General features: G+C 34.3%; 1 protein-coding gene across 1 annotated transcript in view; it reads left to right on the top strand.

The window, feature by feature from the left end:
* LOC144444298 (phosphatidylserine synthase 1-like) overlaps positions 1-21,072 on the top strand; it is a 56,825-nt gene that overhangs the window by 5,123 nt on the left and 30,630 nt on the right. Inside the window, exon 2 of the mRNA XM_078133712.1 lies at positions 12,149-12,243. Coding sequence (XP_077989838.1) covers positions 12,149-12,243 — 95 coding nt within the window. The remainder of the gene's footprint in view (positions 1-12,148; positions 12,244-21,072) is intronic.

The raw sequence follows: 21,072 nt of genomic DNA, 5'->3' as shown, positions 1-21,072 counted from the left end.
AGTGTTTGATCATGTTATTGACCATTTTATCATGTGACTACATGTTCTGTAAACAGTATTTTAAAAAGAGTCACGTTACTTACGGCCTTCTCAACTGTGTCATATATCGTCTCTACATGTTCTGTGAAAGGTATTTTCAAATAAAACAGACATTTCACTAATTCGAAAAAAATTGTATCGAATTATTGATTTGATCAGTTCTGAGATGCCATATTTTTTTATTTATCAGGGATAATTGAATGAGAAACCACTCAAACGATGAAAGAGGACGGACATCTGTTCTCTGATATACTTTGCTATGCATTGTTGGTTCAACAGAATGAATGAGTGTGTAGGGTTATTGTGATGGTAAAATGAACTGATATTGATTGGTTCAGTACTTACTCTATGTATATACAAGCAGAATATGCATAAATACGCCTTCAATAATAACTGTTCAAGTCACTGCTTACCGATTGATTCATATCTAGGGCAAATCTGAAATGTGTACAACTGTTTCCGACTCCCAGTTTTCTGAAGGGTAGAGGAGAAAGAGTGCATGCAAATGAATATGAAGTGAGTGTCAGTATAATTATATAATTTCATATATTATATTAATCATATTTTCTAAATTTAACGTGCTTGATTTTCAAAAATCTAACTGAAAATTAAAAAATTCTTTGTGAGGATGATATACAGGAGTAGCGTAAACAACTGTCATGTTTTTTTTTTGTTTTTTAGCAGTGTATTTGCAAAGTTTTTTGAAGCATGAGTCCCAGACTAGACTTGGAAATGATAGCAAAAATTCAAAAAATTGAAATGTCAGCTAGCAGGAGAGCAGCATAGTTTAGTAGCAATCTTGGTTCAAGTCTACAGGTACAGTGTTGCAGCCAGAGGTTTTTTTGGGGTCATTTGACACACTTTGTTGGACCTGACCCACAATTTTGGAAGTGACGGGTCATAGATGACCCACACTAAAATTGAATTTCCAAATATGTTTTGCAACATAACCACGCCTATAGCAACAGCAAAATGATCGCATATATGGCATAGATAACAACAGGGTTGGGTAGGCAACTGCATAATCATTCAGTAAATATTTCTAAAAACTGTACAGTTGTGCTACTACACCATTGGCAATTTTTTTTTATAATGTCCCAAATAAATTTATGATGACCTAGAAAAATGAAAGTCTCTGAACACTATTTCCCACTCTTTCAAAAGGCTGGCTGCAACTCTGCGTCAGGTACATGTAGACTAGACTCGTCATAACTGTTGAATCAAGAGTGACGCACATCATCGAAACGTAGAACAACAGAGGTATTAATTCCATATTTTCTGTACAAACATGAACAATTTGGCTTGCGTATCATGTAACATTGTAATGTACACTACTACACGTACTAACGTCATGACAAAATTAATGTACACTCAAGTTTTGAATGTAAGAAATCAGATTTCAAGTGTTTCGGATTTCTTATTTTGCCGAAGGAAGTAATTGACTGAAATTGCAATCGAGTAAATAGAAACCAAGTTACCTCATGCTTTCATATATTTAGTATTATTACGTTTAATAAAATATAAATGAGATTTTCATTTTTCATCTGCAAAAACCATGTCATATTACATTTATTTAATTTTTAAAAATAAAAATGAACACAATTTTTGGGCACTAAATTACTAATTAGTGTTCTTCTAATCATACATCATCGTGGGGAGGGGGGGGGGGGAAGACGTGTTTGCCACAGTGCATCTCGTGATAACATCATGAATACCAGCAAAATGAGAATAATGTATTTTAATATTATCATGTGATTTTCACAGTGAAAGTACTGATATTTCCTACTATTAAAGTTACAGACTGTGTCCATGTAACCGTTTTTAAATTAATACACAGACATAGTGGAAAGTTTGTACATACATGTATATGTCAATATGAATCAAAAATAAAAATCATAAAGTTATGGGCTGTGTCCCCTAAAACAAAAGTAACCACCAAAGACCATAAAGTTACAGACTGTGTCCCTTTAAACAAAATTAACCATTAAAGTTACAGACTGTCCGTTTAAACAAAAGTAACCACCAAAGACCATAAAGTTACAGACTGTGTCCCTTTAAACATTATATAACTAACCACAAAAGACCATAAAGTTACAGACTGTGTCCCTTTAAAACTTCTATAAATTGCGTACCAGACAGGTACTACATGTACATACAGGTGTTCTCCAAAAGATTGAAATTTCAACATCAGATCCTATATTAGTTTCAGCTTGCTTTGAATGCGGCATATGCAGTCATATCTTATTTCCCTCTTCCATCAGTTGAGTCAACACTTCACATTTCTAATACATTTGTAAGTACGTCAGTGTACTTTTAAGTCTGATCCGAAAGCTCTCCTTGAATTACTATAAGGTATTATTTGATTGAGTATTAAAAAACAGTTTGTTTTCTCTGTTTTTGGAGTAAAACTGAAAAATAACGTGTTTGCTTTATGCTCTAAAATTTTTACATTTTGATATTCAGCATGCATGTACCCAAATTATTGATTATTAAGATTTATTCATAAATTTAATGGAATATGCGTGGCTCATTATGTCTGACAAGTTTAACTATTTTTGTATTCAGTTTAAGTACCATTATATCATGCACAAGCCAAGTTATTGTTGTTGAACAGAAAATATGGAATATATACCCTGGTCATTCTATGCCACGACAACCAGCGTCTTCGTCACTGGATTTGTGGTGCTCGAAATATGAATCAAAACATTTAAAGCGTCCTTATTTTTCCCTAATTTTAATAAATTAAGCTTTAGCGGGAAAATACTTGGGACTGACCTAAGGGTTTGTCACTATGAGTCACTGGACGAGTAGTGACAAGGCCCCTTAGGTCAATCATATCTTCCTTGGCTGAACGAAAAGAAAATATTGGGGAATAATATCTAGATATTTTCGGTATCAAATTAAAAGGGCATAACACAGAATTCTGATGGTATGAAGTTTGTTTAATTCTGACACTACCATTTCTTGAAAGTTATGTTAAAAAATATGTGTTTTGGGGGCCAGGGGTTTGACAAGGATTACATTAGAATGAGACATCTAATTAAAAATAGAAATTACAATTTGTTTGCATTTTCCCCAATTCCTTAGGGGAAGGGAGAAAAAGATGAATAGAATAATTTCACCACCTACACAGTTTAGGTTTGATATAGTTGTAGATGTGTATGATATTAACACTAACAATATTAATACTGAATTATTGTACAGTTTTAAATACTACAATCAGGAATATCCCTAGTGGGATAATTATCCTGATCGGGATAAACGTTAATTTTATGTATCCTGATCGAAATAAATAACCTTTGAATCCTCTGTCACATGTAACTATGAAAGGGCAAATGTAGAAACAGGTGTGTTACATTTATACAGTCATGTACTTTCTACTCTTGAAGCCATATGAAAAAGACAGGGGTCGGACATATGTTGTCCTGGGCAATCTTCAACTCTTTCGAGTACACACATTTGAAGAGTATTGTATCTGAAATGATTGTATCCGTTTATCTCGATTGGATAAACCAGTAGCACCTAGTTGTCAACAACGTAATTGGAATTGTTTATGCCGATTGGAGTAAATAAATACGGAAAGTACCAAGTGAAATTTTCATTCCCAATTGGATAAATATCCCGAGCAAGACCCAAGAGATACTCCTGACTGTACTATGTGTATGATATGAGTATTTGAAACTCTACACTTCAGTTATTTCGTGTGCATATCAATTCATTTCAATCTGACTATATTTGTCATGTTTCAATTTATTCATGGAAATGGAACTGAACGTTTATTTAGATTCAAATTCCCTAGATACCTGCGCCAGGAGTTAAATATCCAACCATGCATGAAAAACAGTTTGCCCTACCAAAAAAATCAATCATTTAGTCAGACTCTGTGTATATTAAGTAACCATGGAAATTTATTGAAAGAGACATGAAGGAATACTGGTAGTTTCGAGATGTACAAAATGCTACTAACTGTAACAGTTATGTTCCCTGTTCCCTAACTGTATCAGATTCAGTTTTGTACCGTTCTCAGAACCATATCTGTCATCATTCCCTTTCCTGACTCAGAACCATATATATCATATTCCCTTTCCTGAACCATACTGTATCTATCATATTCCCTAGCTTCCGTGAACCATATCTGACATGTTCCCTTTCCTGAACCATATCTGACATGTTCCCTCTCCTGAACCATATCTGACATGTTCCCTTTCCTGAACCATATATATATCATATTCCCTTTCCTGAACATATATATATATCATATTCCCTTTCCTGAACCATATCTGACATGTTCCCCTCCCCGAACCTTGTTTGATATGTTCCCTTCCCTGAAGTCATGATGGTAAAAGGGTTGGAGTGGCCAGCTTAAATTGTAGAGTCTGCAAGTTTTTCTGCAGCTGCTATTTCTTTCTAAATGTGTGATTTATGTTAAGTCTTACAGCGAAATCTGAATTATCAGTGTGTTGTAGATGACCCAGCTAGTATCTGGTAGGATAGAGGTTGCCTTGTTTAAGGCATCCATATGTTCTTTAAGACTTTATACACAGTCAAATAGTGACTGTCGACAGTCGTTCATAACTTTTTTGCTACGTTTCATCTACATCAAAGTCGTCGCCTTGCTCCGTAGCACTGGATAATGCATACTGATAGGAACTGCGATTGCCAAACGAGCGATAACAGTCGCTCGTGCCTCCGACACTCGTTGATCAGTACGTGGTTGTTATAGTATTGCTCCAGATCGAAGCGAGGCACCGACTTTAGTTTTACTTTTAGATAAAATGTAGCAAAAAGGCACAAAAGAGGCTACAATGGATTGTATATGCTTCCAGGGAGTTGGAGAAGTTGAAAGGCCAGTTGTGGCCACATTTATAGGGCTACATGTACCAGGGGTAATTGTGGAGCATTTTGAGCACAACCCATTGAACTTTCCCTTTGACAATATGGTAATAACACTGACATATTGCCCTGTAACAATGTTCTGCTAGTGCTAATATTTCTGGTAGAGAGAATATCAGATTGCCAAGGTTTACCTTGGCAAAAACAACACCATTTTGCCGTGTAGTTAATAGTTAATAAATTTAACTTCATTTTGCACCAAGAAATACTGTTAGCTCATCAAGCCTCTCGCCAGGTATCCACCATAGCTTTCTTATTGTTTTCTGAAGTTGTGACATCATATTTGACTTTAGACAATTATCCCAAATTCTTGAAAGCTGATAACAGATTCCACTTCATCAATATTATTTGCGATATTCTGGTAGAAAGATTGTCATTGCCAGACCGGGTACAAAACCTTGGCAATAACACTCATGGTCAGATAGTAAATAATGGACACTGTCTGCAAATTGCTCCTCAAATTGACAGTTTTGAGATGCAGACCAGGTAGAAAAAATCCAGACAATGAATATTTTATTATTTAGTAATTTCCTTAATATAAGTGAATCTAATTTATTAATGACCTACGTCCTGTAGTTTGAAATTAGTTGTGCAATTAGTGTCACCCGCATTTTGGGAGATTAAAGATTTTTAATGAATTTTTATGTCACAGTGCGGATTGTAAATTGTTACGATAGGAAATCTCTTTCCATTCATAATTTATCCAGTGAATGTACATTAGCAGGAACACATCTGATTTAGTTGTGTGGCATAGTAAGGGACGATCGCACAATGTCACACAAGCTTGAAAATAAGCTAACTTCGTTCATTTAGGGAAGAAGGAGGTCTGTTGTCAATGCGATTGCTTCAGAACTTCATTTTCACACTTCTAACCAAATTCCGAAAACTTTTACGCCTTCATTGATAACAGATTCTGTATTTACTACTGAGATGTTGATATGTTGATTAAAATTTACTGCTAATGTGATATACAGTGCTGCAGCTGTGTTTCCAGTTGTATTTTAATGTGTTTACCATCCTGTTTTACTTTGCAGCAATCATAGTGGTGTGACTGCCACAGTTTTCACCATGGTTTACATCACATGTAATCCTGTCGATGTCACAAGTGTGAATGTTCGTTTGTGGTGGGGGGGGGGGGGGTTGTCCTAATTGAATGAAATTTGTTTATGGTGTCATGATAGTTGAATAGTTAAAGTGGCCAGAAAAAAACTTAATTTCATCATTCAACAGTGCAATGAAATATCAGACGCCTTCCAATGGTCAGCTTTGAACCTGAATGCTGCAGGTTTTCACCACATGAAAATTTATTGAATTGCTGACTTTTCTGTTTTGAAGCAATTTACAGTGACAAATTCGCTTTGACACTTTTCATGGCACACATTATATTAGTTGGTGTTTCTTTGCTTCACAAACGACAGAGTATCTAATTATGTAAGGATGAAAAAGTTATATAGTCAATTTCCTAAAATGTAATAAAATAACCGATGTTTCAATTTAAGAGACTTACATACATGTAGTAAAAAGGTGGCGGTAAGGTGACCGTGTGTATGATATGACAGCAACTTGTGAAAGATCGGTCAATATAGCGTAAATAGTTAAGAATGTAAAGATAACGTACACATGTACACACGGTAAAATCTAAAGACTCACACTGATTAGGAACAGATGCGTATATAGGCACCAGTGTGCCCTCTAATAATAGCCAAATTTTGTTGTTGTGGGTCAATATGATAAAAACTGGCATTTCTTGTGAGTCACCACACATAGTAAGAGATAGGGGAACACCAAAGTTTGGTGCGTCACTAGAAATTGTGTGCGTCAGTGGCGCGTCATATTGGCTTAGAGGGGTACACTGCTAAGCACGCACATAGGTTATATTGAACAGGTTGCTACTTGTTGGCATCAAATGACAGTTCATTCAATATTCAACTTGTCTCTAACCTTGCATCTTTTGTACATTGACAAGGAGTAAGGGTCAAATTCAAAGGTTATTTATTTAATTAACTTAAAGGGGCACAAGCTGAATTTATAAGTTTGTGGGTGAGATGTATGCTGTGTATTTAAAATTCACTCGTAGTATTCTACATTGTACTTACTTCTGAACCCAAACCTGGTATTAAAAAAACAAATGACCTATAAACGGTCTGATGATGTAATTTTTTGTACGTATCAAAAAACGTTGAGTAATTCATTCTTGGTAATAAATTGTTCTAACAATGCCAGGAGGCAATTGTAATGTCATAGAAGGCATATTATTCCCCCAATATTTGTGTTCAATCAGCAAAGAAAAATATGAGTGACCTAAGGGGCCCTTGTCACTACTTGTCTAGCGACTCATAGTGACAACCCTTACATGTAGGTCGCAAGTAGTAATATAAAAAAATCAGCGAAAGTAATGGTAATTTTGAGTGTTTTAACTCATATTTCAAGCACAGCAGAACCAATGACGTAGACATGTGTTGTCGTGACATGGAAGCGTGTTGTCGTGACATAGACACACGTTGTCAAGCGGTAGAACGACCAGAGTAGTATATTTTCCATATTTTTTTGTTAACCTGGCTTGTGCATGGTATAATCTATATATCTGATAGTTTAGATGAGATTTCATGCAAATATTTTCAAGTAAGTAGAAGTTGTGCCACTGTGTATTCTGTATAGTGAAAAAAAACCATCTGAATGTTACCAGAAAGGACAATGACATAAGCCATGGCAGGCAATATGTACTGCAAACTTGAATAACTTAGATTTGTACATGTATTACAAGGGTTGTATTACCCTATCACTAGTATCAGAGTTTTACTGTATGGGAAAATGTATAGTGTGTAATTATTACAAATCACATTTTTATTATAGCTATTCTTTTCCTTTTAATTTAAAGTTTCTGTTATGTCAAAGGAAGAAACCAAATTATTAATATTCAATTATATCGACTAGTTTTTCTTGGATATACTATCCAACTTCCAAGTAGTTTTGTTAATGATTGTAACTAAATAGCTAAAATCTATTTCTCAAGTAATTCACTTACAAGTTTCCCATCGCTATTAGTATGGTTCTTGTAGTTCTTGAGTATGTATCTGATACAGAATATTACTGCCTAGGTGCATCATAAAAATAACGAACATTCAATTTCATGGTTGACATGGTCCCCATAACTTCTTCTCCACACGCTTGTGATGCATTACTGTGTAGGTGTGGTTGGACATAAGTCAACCTTCTTGTTCTACCATATTTTGACCCTCAAGCATGAGGTAAAAAAGCTCTTTCCAAGAATTACATGCAATGATGTGAGTATAGACTGAAATTGGTGATCTATGCAAGCAAAATTTAGTCATATTTAGTTCAAATGCTCCACTGTAAAGTCCTGGGAAAATGTTATGGACTCTTGGAAAGTCATGAAAACCAATCAATTGAATGATTGTTGTTCTTATTGTAAAGTTAGACAGGTGAGAGAAAGATTAATGTAGAAGGTGTGTTGACAGATAATGTGTATTTTGCTGGTCAACACTTGTGGAAAACAACTAAAGCTGATCTCAGTACATGTACTCCTGGAAAGTTCTAGGATTTTATTTGACTTTATGATGTGTATGAAACCTAGAAGATGTATTGAATCATAATTTTTTTTCAGAGAATTTACGGGCTGTAGTGTATATACATTGCATTATTTTTGTTTTTGAAGTGGTTATGTATGTAAAATCTGCATGGATCTCTTAGGGTAATTAACTGGGGTTTACCATGCCACTTCTAAATGTACTGTGGTACTAATAGGCTAAGGTATGAAAGCATATACAAGTTTTACCAGCGTGCCCCCCCCCCACCCCACCCCCACACACACACCACCTCCATTTGTATTACAGGAGTTCCTCAACCTGAGCAAACACACTATTAGCTGGGGTAGGCAATATGGACTTAGTACATTTAAAATTAATATGTTTGATGTAAAGTATAGTTTATTACATATGTTGTATTATTCTGTTCACTCACCCATACAAGTGTCAGAATTTGAATTATGTTGCTTTTCTCATTCCCTGCGAATGTGAAAATTATTTCTACATGTAAGTTATGGATAGCAGACAGACTCTCTCTCCGTAAGTACAAGAGAAATGCTGCTTAAGTGGTAGTTTGATATTGAACATGTTTGAGGTAAAGTCCTGTCCAAGTGAGACTTACACTGTATTTGTGCCTTTAGGCACTTGTAAAGTTGTATTGATCACTGCTGTCAGCTTACATATTTTCAGTGATACTATGGCACCTCAGTAACGTGTTATGAGCTTAGTGTTTACCTGACTTTTCACAATCACTCACACAGGCTATTGTTTCATACAAAAAGACACAATTGTGTTTTAGAAAATCATATTCAAGTAGTGAAAAGTCTACAACTTACTCAACTTTGAAAGCATGTAAAGAATTCTTACTGCACTTGACATGTGTTCACCCATTTTGGGGTTTCCTGACTCGAATATGAACAAATCAAAAGAGCATCAAATCATAGGATTAGCATATTTCTGATGTCATAACTAGGGGTTTTCCCATAAATCTTTGCAAGAATTTGTGAAACTAGTTGTATATGGGACTTAAATGTATCTGATACAATAGATCTCTGAATTCCTTTGTGAAAAAATCCATTTTTAACAAAAAAATTATTATTTTAGTACTAATGAATTCTTGTAAAATTTACCTTTAGTGATCAATATAAAAAAGAATTCAAGAATGCAGGATTTGTGTGCAGGAGTTTGGATGTGTGACCAGTGTCTCGTTCCATGTGATTATAAAGAGTCTTATTGTCACCATCTGTTGTGAATGATATACTGTGTATGACTTAAGTTGAAAAAAAATGGAATCTAATGCTAGATGGTTGTTCTATGTCACTACAATACGTGTCTATGTCATGACAACACTTGTCTACACCACTGGTTCTGCTGTGTTTGAAATTTGAGTCAATACGTTCAAAATTGTCATTACTTTCCCCAATTTTTTTGTGATATTACTCAGTGACTGGCACTGGTATAATACATTATGTAATTCTCCTTACTTTTCTGCATTCAGCCGGAAAATACTCATGACCCAGTTAAGGGTTTGTCACTACTTGCCTAGCGACATGTAGTGATAAATTCCCCTTTATAGGCCGCTCGTATTTTGCTTGGCCGAATGAAAAAAAATAGTGGGGAATAACATCTAATTGCTGAAAAGTTCATATATATTCCAAGATGCATGTATGTTTTCTTTGTTAATTTTCAAATATATGAACTTGTGATTGCTTGTACTGATGCATGGACAGATTGGTATTTGTACTGCAGTGAAACACAGAAATGCATACCTGTATGCAAATGAGTACGTGATCATTCCTTGCAATGTACAGTGTACACAAATCATGTGGTGAAATTCGCTGTTTCGGATAAACACTTTATGGAATAATAACAGAACCCCATGACATGTGCCAGTGTGGTGTACTCTGGATAGTATCACTCATGCTGTGTTTTCTGCAGCTACATTTTCACTTGCAAATTGCTTAAAATATGATGAAAGTGCCCGCAGAGCATTTATGCAAATTCCCAGGACTATGCCACATGGGTACTCACGTACACGTAATTTGGGGTTCTGTCATGTTATTAATTAATATATTACTTAAAAAGTAATAAAAACATTAAAAATTAATGTTCATTTCAACTGTTGTCATAACAATAAAAAACATCTTTGAGTATGGTCGATTAGTTTCATTCACTGTAGAATTTTCAACAAAACTTAATTTCATCCATCAACAGTGAAACAAAATATCAGAGTCTGTGAATAGACATCCAACAATTCACCGTCATACCTGCATAAAACATATATGAATAGACTATATTTCATTTTGATCAATTTTCAACCGTTATCAGGAAAAGGGGATTCAACATCTAATCCATTTTAGCAATAAACAAAGAAAGTTGGACATAAATTTTTAATTTTCAATCTTTAAAACCAAGAGTGTTATTAGATACATTTCATGCATACATACAAAACTACAACCTAAGTGTATTTTTATGTCCTCTGTGACTGCATATAAAATAACAAACTAGAGCTTCTGGGAATTGGATAACATTTACGCACTGCCAATATTCTATATATAAACATTTTTAAATGTATATTGGCACCAAAGTTTAGGATCGGCGCCTAGGACATGAAGCATTCTTCAGATAGATAGTTCCTATTAGGCTCGACACACACACACACACACACACACACACACACACACACACACACACACATATATAATTATATACTTACTTATAACCCTTTAGTTTAAATGGTTCTTGCTAGTTAAAGGGGAACACCACTCCAGGAAAAAGAGACATTTCCAAAAACTTTGGGTTCTGTAGGGAAAGTCGTTTCATGATTTTACATCACCTACAATTACTTGCAATTTCAGAGAAACATCAAGTTGATCTACCTTGTGCCTTTAGATGTTATCTTTGCTGTGGGCATATTGCCTCATGGAAGTCAGCAGAAATAATAAAATTCATGTTACACAATATTCAATATTCAAGACTCCTGAGTGCTTATTCCCCTGTGTAAATCATCTCATGAATATTTTTACATAATTTACATTTTAGAATAGGGAACTTGCAAATCCGCCATATTGAATATTGCATCATGGGAAATGTTATAATACATACTAATCAATTAGTATAATTGTAAACAATGTTGATACATTGTGTGTAACCACAAATAATCAATTCATAGTTACCCTGACAATTGTGGGAGGTTAATGTTATCAGTAGTTCGAGATTACATGTAGGTATTACGATAACCACAGATAATCCCATAGTCCTTTGCATCTGAGCATGCTCAGTCTGGATTGCAAGTTCCCTATTACAATTGACTTGCAGGTTAAAATAAGACATGGTAGAGGATTAAGATCTTTATTTCCCATAATGCCATGTATATCTTTCCGTCAGGCAACAATTTTGTTTTATTCATGGACAGAGGATCCTGTTACTAGCATTAACCTTTGAAATGCTTGCCGTCAGCTTAAATACAGTCACTGTGACAGTATGACCTCCGGCAATTCCTCCCTCATAATATCTGCTAATGACCTCATATTTCAAATGTCAGCCGTGGGAAGATTATAGGTTTACGCTTACATGAGAAATGAATCTAATCAATATAATCAGGTTGCAAAAAATAACAAAATGTTATATTGTTTATTCACAGTTTGAATGATGTGTTTGTTTGATTACAGAGATGAGGAGAACAGCACAGAAGACAATATTTGGGCAGGCGTTTGTTCCATGGTCTTCTTTTTCCTGATAATTAGTATGTTGGCATTTCCGAATGGTAAGTACTTAATAATTAATAACACATATGCACCAGAGATTACTTACACCAGTTCGCAGCCATGCATGCATACATGTACTAGTGGTATTTGCTCTGCAGTGCAATACCGAAAACATTATTGCATACCTGCATGGAAATGCAAATCTTATGTAAATGATGTATTTGATATGCGAATGAGAACACAATCACTCATTGTGTACATGTACGCGAAAGCCATGATCACACAGTATCATTTTTACAGAAATTTGCTATTTTGGATAAACATATTATGTAATAATAACAGAACCACATGCCATGAAGTTGCAGTTTGGGTGCTCTGGGATATTTGTTCGCATGCTTGCAGTGTTTTCTGCTGCACTTTCACTTGCTAGCTAGCTATATGAAAGTAGAGAGAGAACACTGCAAGCACTCATGCAAATACCCCAAGTATGCCACACTTGTACTCACACGCCATGGGGTTCTGTCATAGTACATATACATGTATATCTTGGATAAAGGGAATACGAGTATCGTCTACCGGTATCAGGATATTTATCCTTTGTGATATAAAAACAAACAGACCTTGTGTTGTATGGATGAACGGTATCATGTACATGTAATTGTTGCGAGCTGAGAAAGGTATGATGGTAGTTTGTTACTTTACCAGTAACTGGGTTTCATTTACTTTGTTGGGGTTCAAAAATTGGCTAGGGTGTGCAAGTTATAATTCTACCAATGCCATGTTACGTTACCCCTGACAATCAATCAATGTGACCTGGTTTGAGTGTGTAAATGTGACATGAAAATGAGAGATGGGGATACTGTATATTAGTGAATAATGTCAAGTTATCACTACAATTGGAGACGTGATGTTGGTACGAAATGCAACTCACCGCTAATGCACGTCTGTTCGTGTATTTCCTTATTAAAATACACTAAAAAAAATGTTTGAAAGGTTTTTGCAATTAATAATCATCAGTCTATCTGAACATGTCAAGGGAATGTGAACATAAAAAAAGTGGTTAGTACTGTACTGTTGTTTTTTCCATTATATACAAAAATGTCCCTCATTTTAATAGGTTCATGGAAAATATGATGATTAATGCGTTTTCACGTAAAAGGAATAAATTATGGATACTACAGGCTGTAATCTGCTTTTTAATTTTGAAGATCAATCATTGTGTACGTGTTTATGACAGGAAAATGTATGCATTCATTACCACAACAATGTAAATCATGACCTGTTGTTGATAATTTATTCACTGCAATCATCAGATTAACCCTTTCATGACTAGAGACGAGTTTTAAATAATATGGGGACCCAATTTATATGAATATTTTCATAATTACAATAATATTACTTTATTAGGAAGTAACATTTCTTTAATTCCAGTCTAAAATGAAGTTGATATATGCCAAAAACTTACATAAAACAAGAATTTTGTCCAAACAATTTTGGCGGGAATGTTTTCAGTATTGAAGGGGTTAAACTACTTCAAGGCATGTGAGAAGTCGATGCAAATAAAAAACTGTAGCCCTAAATGTATGATATTTGATTTATGTACATTCTGTTTTTGATATTATTTTTTTTGCAGTAAAACTACCTCCAGTGTATTTCTTGTGCAACATGTGTTTCTGTCATATGTATGTACGAGAAAATAGCTATGCATTTACATACTTTTATGATGCCAAGGCCAATTAAAACCGCATTCAAACTGGATTAATAATTTTCAGCGTCACATTTTTAACCTAATGTTCTTATAATGTCCACGTAGGGAATTTTATTTCCACATTTCATCTGATGGGAAATGTCATGACATGAAATGAATCCTGTTCACTTTTTGAGATTCAAAAGAATTAGAAATCAAATAGAATGGAAAACTTTATTGTCCATCTTGCACAATTACATGTTGTTCCCCCCAATATTTTCCTTCATTTAGCCAAGAAAAATATGAGTGACCTAACTTGTTTGTCACTACTTGTCTAGCGACTCATATTGACAAAACATTTAGGTGACTGGTCACGAGTTTTTTCCAGCCAAATGAAGAAAAATATTGGAGAATGACATATTTTACCAGTACCAGTAATATCAAAGACAAATTGGGGAAAGTAATGGGAATTTTGAACATTTTAACTCATATTTCAAATGCAGCAGAACCATTGAATGATGAAGACATGCGTTGTCATGACATAGACATGCATTCTCGTTATATATAACGACCAGGGTATAAATTCCATATTTTTTGTTCAACTTGGGTTGTGCATGGGATAATACATGGAAAATCACTTTTTTAATATAAACTCAGATTACTACTTTGAGCATTAATATGAATAATAGGAATATTTTTTTTTTTGAGTTTATATGTGTATTACATTACAATAAAAGATTATAAAAAGTAAAACGAAGAGACATTTCAATTATTAGACACAAAAATATGAAATGCAGATATCTCCACATGCAATTTGAATCCATTTCACTTTTTAGATAATGAAAACAAAATAATCCAAGCAATACAAATAGCGTGCCATATTTAGTATACATGCATATCAACAGTCTGAGTAAAAGAAGGGATTTCAATTTTCAGTACCTGTATTATCATTTTATCTATACTAGAGGGTCAAAATAGAATTATTGTCAGTACCTGCAGTATCATTTTACCTATACTAGAAGGTCAAAATAGAATTATTCTCAGTACCTGAAGTATCATTTTACCTATACTAGAGGGTCAAAATAGAATTATTCTCAGTACCTGCAGTATCATTTTACCCATACTAGAGGGTCAAAATAGAATTATTCTCAATGCCTGCAGTATCATTTTACCTAGTATACTATAGGGTCAAAATAGAATTATTCTCAGTACCTGCAGTATCATTTTACCTATACTAGAGGGTCAAAATAGAATTATTCTCAATGCCTGCAGTATCATTTTACCTATACTAGAGGGTCAAAATAGAATTATTCTCAGTACCTGCAGTATCATTTTACCTATACTAGAGGGTCAAAATAGAATTATTCTCAGTACCTGCAGTATCATTTTACCTATACTAGAGGGTCAAAATAGAATTATTCTCAGTACCTGCGTAGCATTTTACCTATACTAGAAGGTCAAAATAGAATTATTCTCAGTACCTGCGTAGCATTTTACCTCATGCTTATGCTAAGGTCGGCTTCTTCTCACTAGCACCTAGTAATGCATGTGAAGCATGTGGAGTGGAAGTTATGTTGTCAACCAAGAAATCAAATGTTCATTATTTTTATGGTGTGCTAAGGCAGTATTATTCTATTTCATTTAATGGGAATTATAATTACATCCCAAAATATTAGTGAACACAGAGCTGTCTTGACATGCTGTCAATACAATTCACTTTATAGAGAAAGAAAGGATTAATAAAAGCAATTGCATGTACTAAATGTATGATGGAAATATCTTTGTGTATGTATATTGCATTAACAGAAGACATATTAATATTATAATAATTTTTTTTTTCATTTTGTTTGAAAAGTACAATACAAGAGTGTCATTTTTAGCTTTTCTTTCTTTTTAGGTGTGAATTTACATGGCAACGTTTTCAAATAAAAATGTTAAACATCAATAATCCTTTTTGTTTTAATGCATCATGTGTTTGTGCGACAGGCAGACAATTGCACATTTGCAACAGCATCGTTCTAGAAACAACAAAGCCAAAACAATTCTAAAACGATGCTGACATTGCAAATATGTGCAAATGTAACAACAGGGTTTAAGCAAGCACATGCATAAGTATGTAATCGATTGAGTCAATCTTGAGGTCAAATACAAAATTAATGTATGTGCGTTTTCACATTTCTTTTTTTCGGTCATTTACACAAAGGTGTTTTTGAATCATTCTGTTTTCGCCCCTTTTAGGGATGATCACACAATGTCACTCAAGATCAATAAAAGAACTTCGTTTAGGCCAAACCCCTCCCCTTCCTTCTCCCCCTCCCCCTACACAAACACTCGATGACCCAATTACAAAGCTTGAAACTAAATCTGTTCATTGCTTTTACCTAGGCACCCTGTATTACATTGTATTTAACACATCACACTTTCAATTTAGACAACTGCAGCTGGGTGATGAAATTTGAAATCAATATAAAGCCCTATCAAAGTACAGTGACACCAATATGCGTTTAGTGTAAAGTACACCCAGTGACTGTTTTCTCTTCATGCACAAAAATGTAATGTTAACCCAATTCTAATATACCAAACATACATGTCTACAATTTGCTGTTTAAATTCCTACTTTGCGGTGTGCTAAAAAAGGGTTTATAGGTTTATAAATTGTTTCAAAATCATATTATCTTCATTAGAAGTGATCATGTGCATATATGCACAAAATAGAACCGTTTGAGCTTCAAAATTGCAATTTGAAGGGAACCATAAAATGATATCATTTAGCATGTATTGGTATTGAGCCACATTACATATTTTGTAAATTGAAAATAAATAAATAAAAATGGGTAAATACGGAGCATGCAAGACTGAAATAATGGTACAAAGGCAAATTAATGAGAGCAAAAGTATACAATCCATTCACTCAAAAAGTACCGTTTTAAGCTTGCCCTAAATTTCTCTCCATTGTGTTTTGGGCATGTTGCCATGGGCACAGAGTTCAAAGTTTGAAAGCTGCATATTTGACATTGTGTTGGCTGATTGAAAGGCGAACCTTTGGAATATACAATTTATCATTGCTGTATATCTATTCTTCATTTGTCAACCTTATTGCATTATAAATGAAAGTTATTGACACTTTTCAAGCTTCAAAACCACACATAAAATTCTACCCCTACTCATAAAAGGAAAGAAAGATGTGTTTAATATCATATATGTGTTGTATTTCAAGCGACAAATCGGACATCAAATTCTGCGCTGATAAATAAAGCCACAGTTATCAAATTCATCTAGACTACCATTGAATGATGAAATTCAATGGTCTGTTTAAGAATGAAATGCTTTCAAAATCATTAGTTTTCGAGGAATTTACACAAAAGAAAACTACGCTGTTATATTTCAGCTATACCATATTCTGTTAGTGTGACTCAATCTCTTCTCCGTTAAGGATCAATTTTATAAATGAAGGCTCAGACCTTGATCATCTATACGTATACCTGTCGTGTGCAATTAAATGAAAAATAAATACAACATTTACATATTAGTACAACTTCACTATAGACTCTCTCACAGTCCTGGGAGGTTCGCATTACTAAAATTAAAGCTAAACGAATTATTTTGTATGTACCGATACCACTTGCATAACCATACTCGACTATCCCTGTACTGTGTGCCCTCATCGACCACATGGAGATAACCATTCGTTGACGTGTGACTGTGACGCTCCGTGTTTTTGCTCGGGCTTCGCGAGAACAGTGTCGCAATCACACGTCAGTGAATGGTTTTAGTGGTCGATGAGGGCACACAGTACAAGGATAGTCGAGTACGGTTATGTAGATGGTATCAGTACATACAAATAATTCGTTTAGCTTTTATTTTATTAATGCGTAGCTCCGAGACTGTGAGAGAGTCTAAACTACACTTGTGACACTGATGATGACATTCAATAACGTATGTCAAACTGAAATGCTTTCACAATTGCAGAGTTAGGTTCACTGTGTTTATGCAGAATAGCTGCGCTGTTAAATTCCAGCTTTACCGTATTCTGATATTCTAATTTAGTGTGTTTCAAGCTGAAATACTTTCAAAATTGTGGAGTTACGTTCTGTATCTACACCAAATAAAAAAACACTGTTTATCGTATTCCGATATTCTGAATTTAGTGTGTTTCAAGCTGAAATTCTTTCAAAATGGCAGAGTTTCGTTCTGTTTTCTACACCAAATAAAACTGCACTGTTAGTGTTAAATTCCAGCCTTACCGTATTTGGTATTTTGATATTTTGAATTTCATGTGTTTCAAGCTGTGTTACGTTCTGTACTTACACAACATAAAACTAACGTTATATATAGCTGCACTGTTAAATTCTAGCTATACTGAATACAATTTACCGATACGTTTCCAGATGAAATGGCAGATTGATCTTTTGTGAAATCTTAATCACTAAAGATAGTAATGTGTCACATGAGATTATCCTCAGAATTTTGATAAAGAAGTTAAGATGAAAAACACTTATTTCTGATATTGATACCTCGTACTCAGTGTCTATCCATTTATCACATGATAGCAGTCACTATTTATTGCTGAATCTTTAAGGTAATCCCAGCAAGATTTTTATCACTAGTTTTTTATCTGATGATGATGAATTTCATCTCTACACCTATTTCCAAGGTTACCATGGAAACCAGTGTCTTTTGCTTATAATCCAGCACATATGCTGAATAACATTTCTAGTCAAAACTTGATCATTAATACTAACTAATGTAAGTTAAACTGAATGGAAAGATGAAAGATATGGTCATTAAAACATGGGGAAGGTATTAATAATGATTTCAAAATGATGCATAGTCATAGAAACGTGAAATACATGGTAGGAACCAAATGTATGACCCATCTTTAAAGTGCTGAGAGCAGCTGAGAAGCAGTGAGATTGAGAAATGTACAAAGTCAGTGGGAGACTAATTAGCCATAATGGGCTACTACTAGTACCATGGATACATGTATGATGTAGATCATATGTTTATGGACATGACGAACAGTATAAAATACATACATATATAAAGCGTATTGTTTGCATTCATGTAAATCAGCGTGCCCGCTAATGATAGCCTAATTTTGTTGTTGTGGGTCAGTATGATAAAAACTGGCAATTTTTTTTGAGTCACAACATAGTAAGAGATTGGAGAACACCAAAGTTTGGTGCGTCACTAGAAAATGTGTGCATCAGTGGCGCGTGAAATTGGCTTAGGGGACACACTGATGTATACATCTTTTTTGATTTTCCTTTTGTTGTGCAGACCGTTATGATCATTTTCATATGACATGTTGCCTAAATATTTCAGTTTTTGTATTATTTATTAAAACTTTGTGTGTAAAACTTGTAGTGACAGTTTAACTTAATAAAGTTAATTCACATTTTGTGGCACAAACAGTGATATTTATATCTTTTTGTCTTAGAAGAAAAACTGCTTTTCTCTTTAAAACTTCACTAGCTGCAGCTGGAACATTTTTTTGAACTGTTTTATGTGATGATATAATGGCTGCAATGGATTGTATGCTCCCCAAGGAGTTGAGGAAGTGTAAAGGGCCATTGTGCTGATATAGATCCGAGCCAGGGGTAATAATTGTAACACGCTTTGAGCACAGAGTGGGAAAGCGCTATATAAACACTAACATTTAACAATTTTTATTATTATTATCATAATGATTTAATTATCTTTTAGTATTGTTCACCATGAGATGTATTGAATAACTTGAGAGTTTAATAAATTTGTGTTGCAGTACACAAAGTATATGTTGTATGGAGCAATTTATTCAAGGAAATCGCTTTTGGGGCCTGCAGAACAGTTTTACGATTTTTGTTTCTGAAGCACATACACATGATACAGTGAATATTAAAATAAATTGAAGTGTTAACATGTGACTTCAACTCTGCTGTTCCACTTTGAAATTACTGTTTTAAACTAGCTTGGGCATGGTACACTGATAAACATCCTGAGTGTAGTTATCTTAATTCACTATCGTATGCGAATGAAATGGTTTGGAACGGCAGTCATCAGGGGAATTTTTGTTGAGTACATGTACAAGTAAACTTACATCCTGTTTCCCGGCCACAATCAGCTTTCCAATACTAGTAAAACCACCGATTTTTTTTAATCGTTATGCAGTACAAAATGTACAGTAAGATTGATATAAAATTCCAACAAGTGTGCAGAAACTTATAAATGAAAGGCTGTATGTTTTGAATTGATAGAAATAATAAGTTAAAATTTGTCAGATATCAGATCATAGAAAAATTACACTACTACTAGATAGCTAAGGTACACCCAGAAATTGTCATCAAGATCAAGATCGCGGAAATACTGCAAATGCATAAACCTAGTATCAAGTATTTACTTTGTAGGGTACATCCAGAAATTGTCAGATATATGTATTAGGAAATACTGTGTAAACCTGTCAAACATGACTTTACATCATGTGCATTATGTGTACTATGCGCAGTTGCTCAAGATCACAGATTTTAGATTTAGTCCACAGTCATCATTCAGTGAAAGTCATTGGATGCATTGTCTGATGGACATCGGTAGACATGCAATATATAAAGCTTACTCAGAATAATCAATATTCAGGTTTTTCTGTTTTTGCCATGTGAAAGTGTCATTTAGGAGTATATTAAAACTTTTGATGGATGTGTTTATTTGTTCGTGTATGCTAAGAGTGTAAATATATTGTGTTTAAATTGTAGTGTGAGTCCGTGTTTCCGTGTTTGTTGTTATCAGTACGTGTACTGTTCTAGTTAATTGTTTTGCAGTCCCTGGAGAAGCATAATATTTAATTGCGAAACCTGGTCAAGACGTTTACAGCTATTCTTGTAATTTTATGGCAGGATATAAATATTCATGGCTCCTGAGTGCTTAACCTTCAAATAAATCAATCGTGATCAATGATGTCGACTATAGCAGGAACTTTCACTGAACAAATGAACTTGTTTCAAATCAGTCTTTCTCAGCAATTGCTCATAATATATGTGATGTAAATGACTCTCCAGAACTGATAATAATGTATGACTTCCTTTCCTGTCACACAATGCATTTAGCTTGCCCCTTATAGGGTAAGACACTCTCACTAGAAATGTTATAATGTGGTTATCAAATCGTAGATAAATCAGTTTAATATCATAATCTTGTCAGCTTATTTCTCTATTCCTAAAGCATCCAC

This window comes from Glandiceps talaboti, chromosome 13 (genome assembly GCF_964340395.1).
Source record: "Glandiceps talaboti chromosome 13, keGlaTala1.1, whole genome shotgun sequence".
In the NCBI taxonomy this organism is placed as follows: domain Eukaryota; kingdom Metazoa; phylum Hemichordata; class Enteropneusta; family Spengelidae; genus Glandiceps; species Glandiceps talaboti.
The sequence above is the reverse complement of the archived record's forward strand: the minus strand, read 5'-3'. Positions and strand labels throughout refer to the sequence as shown.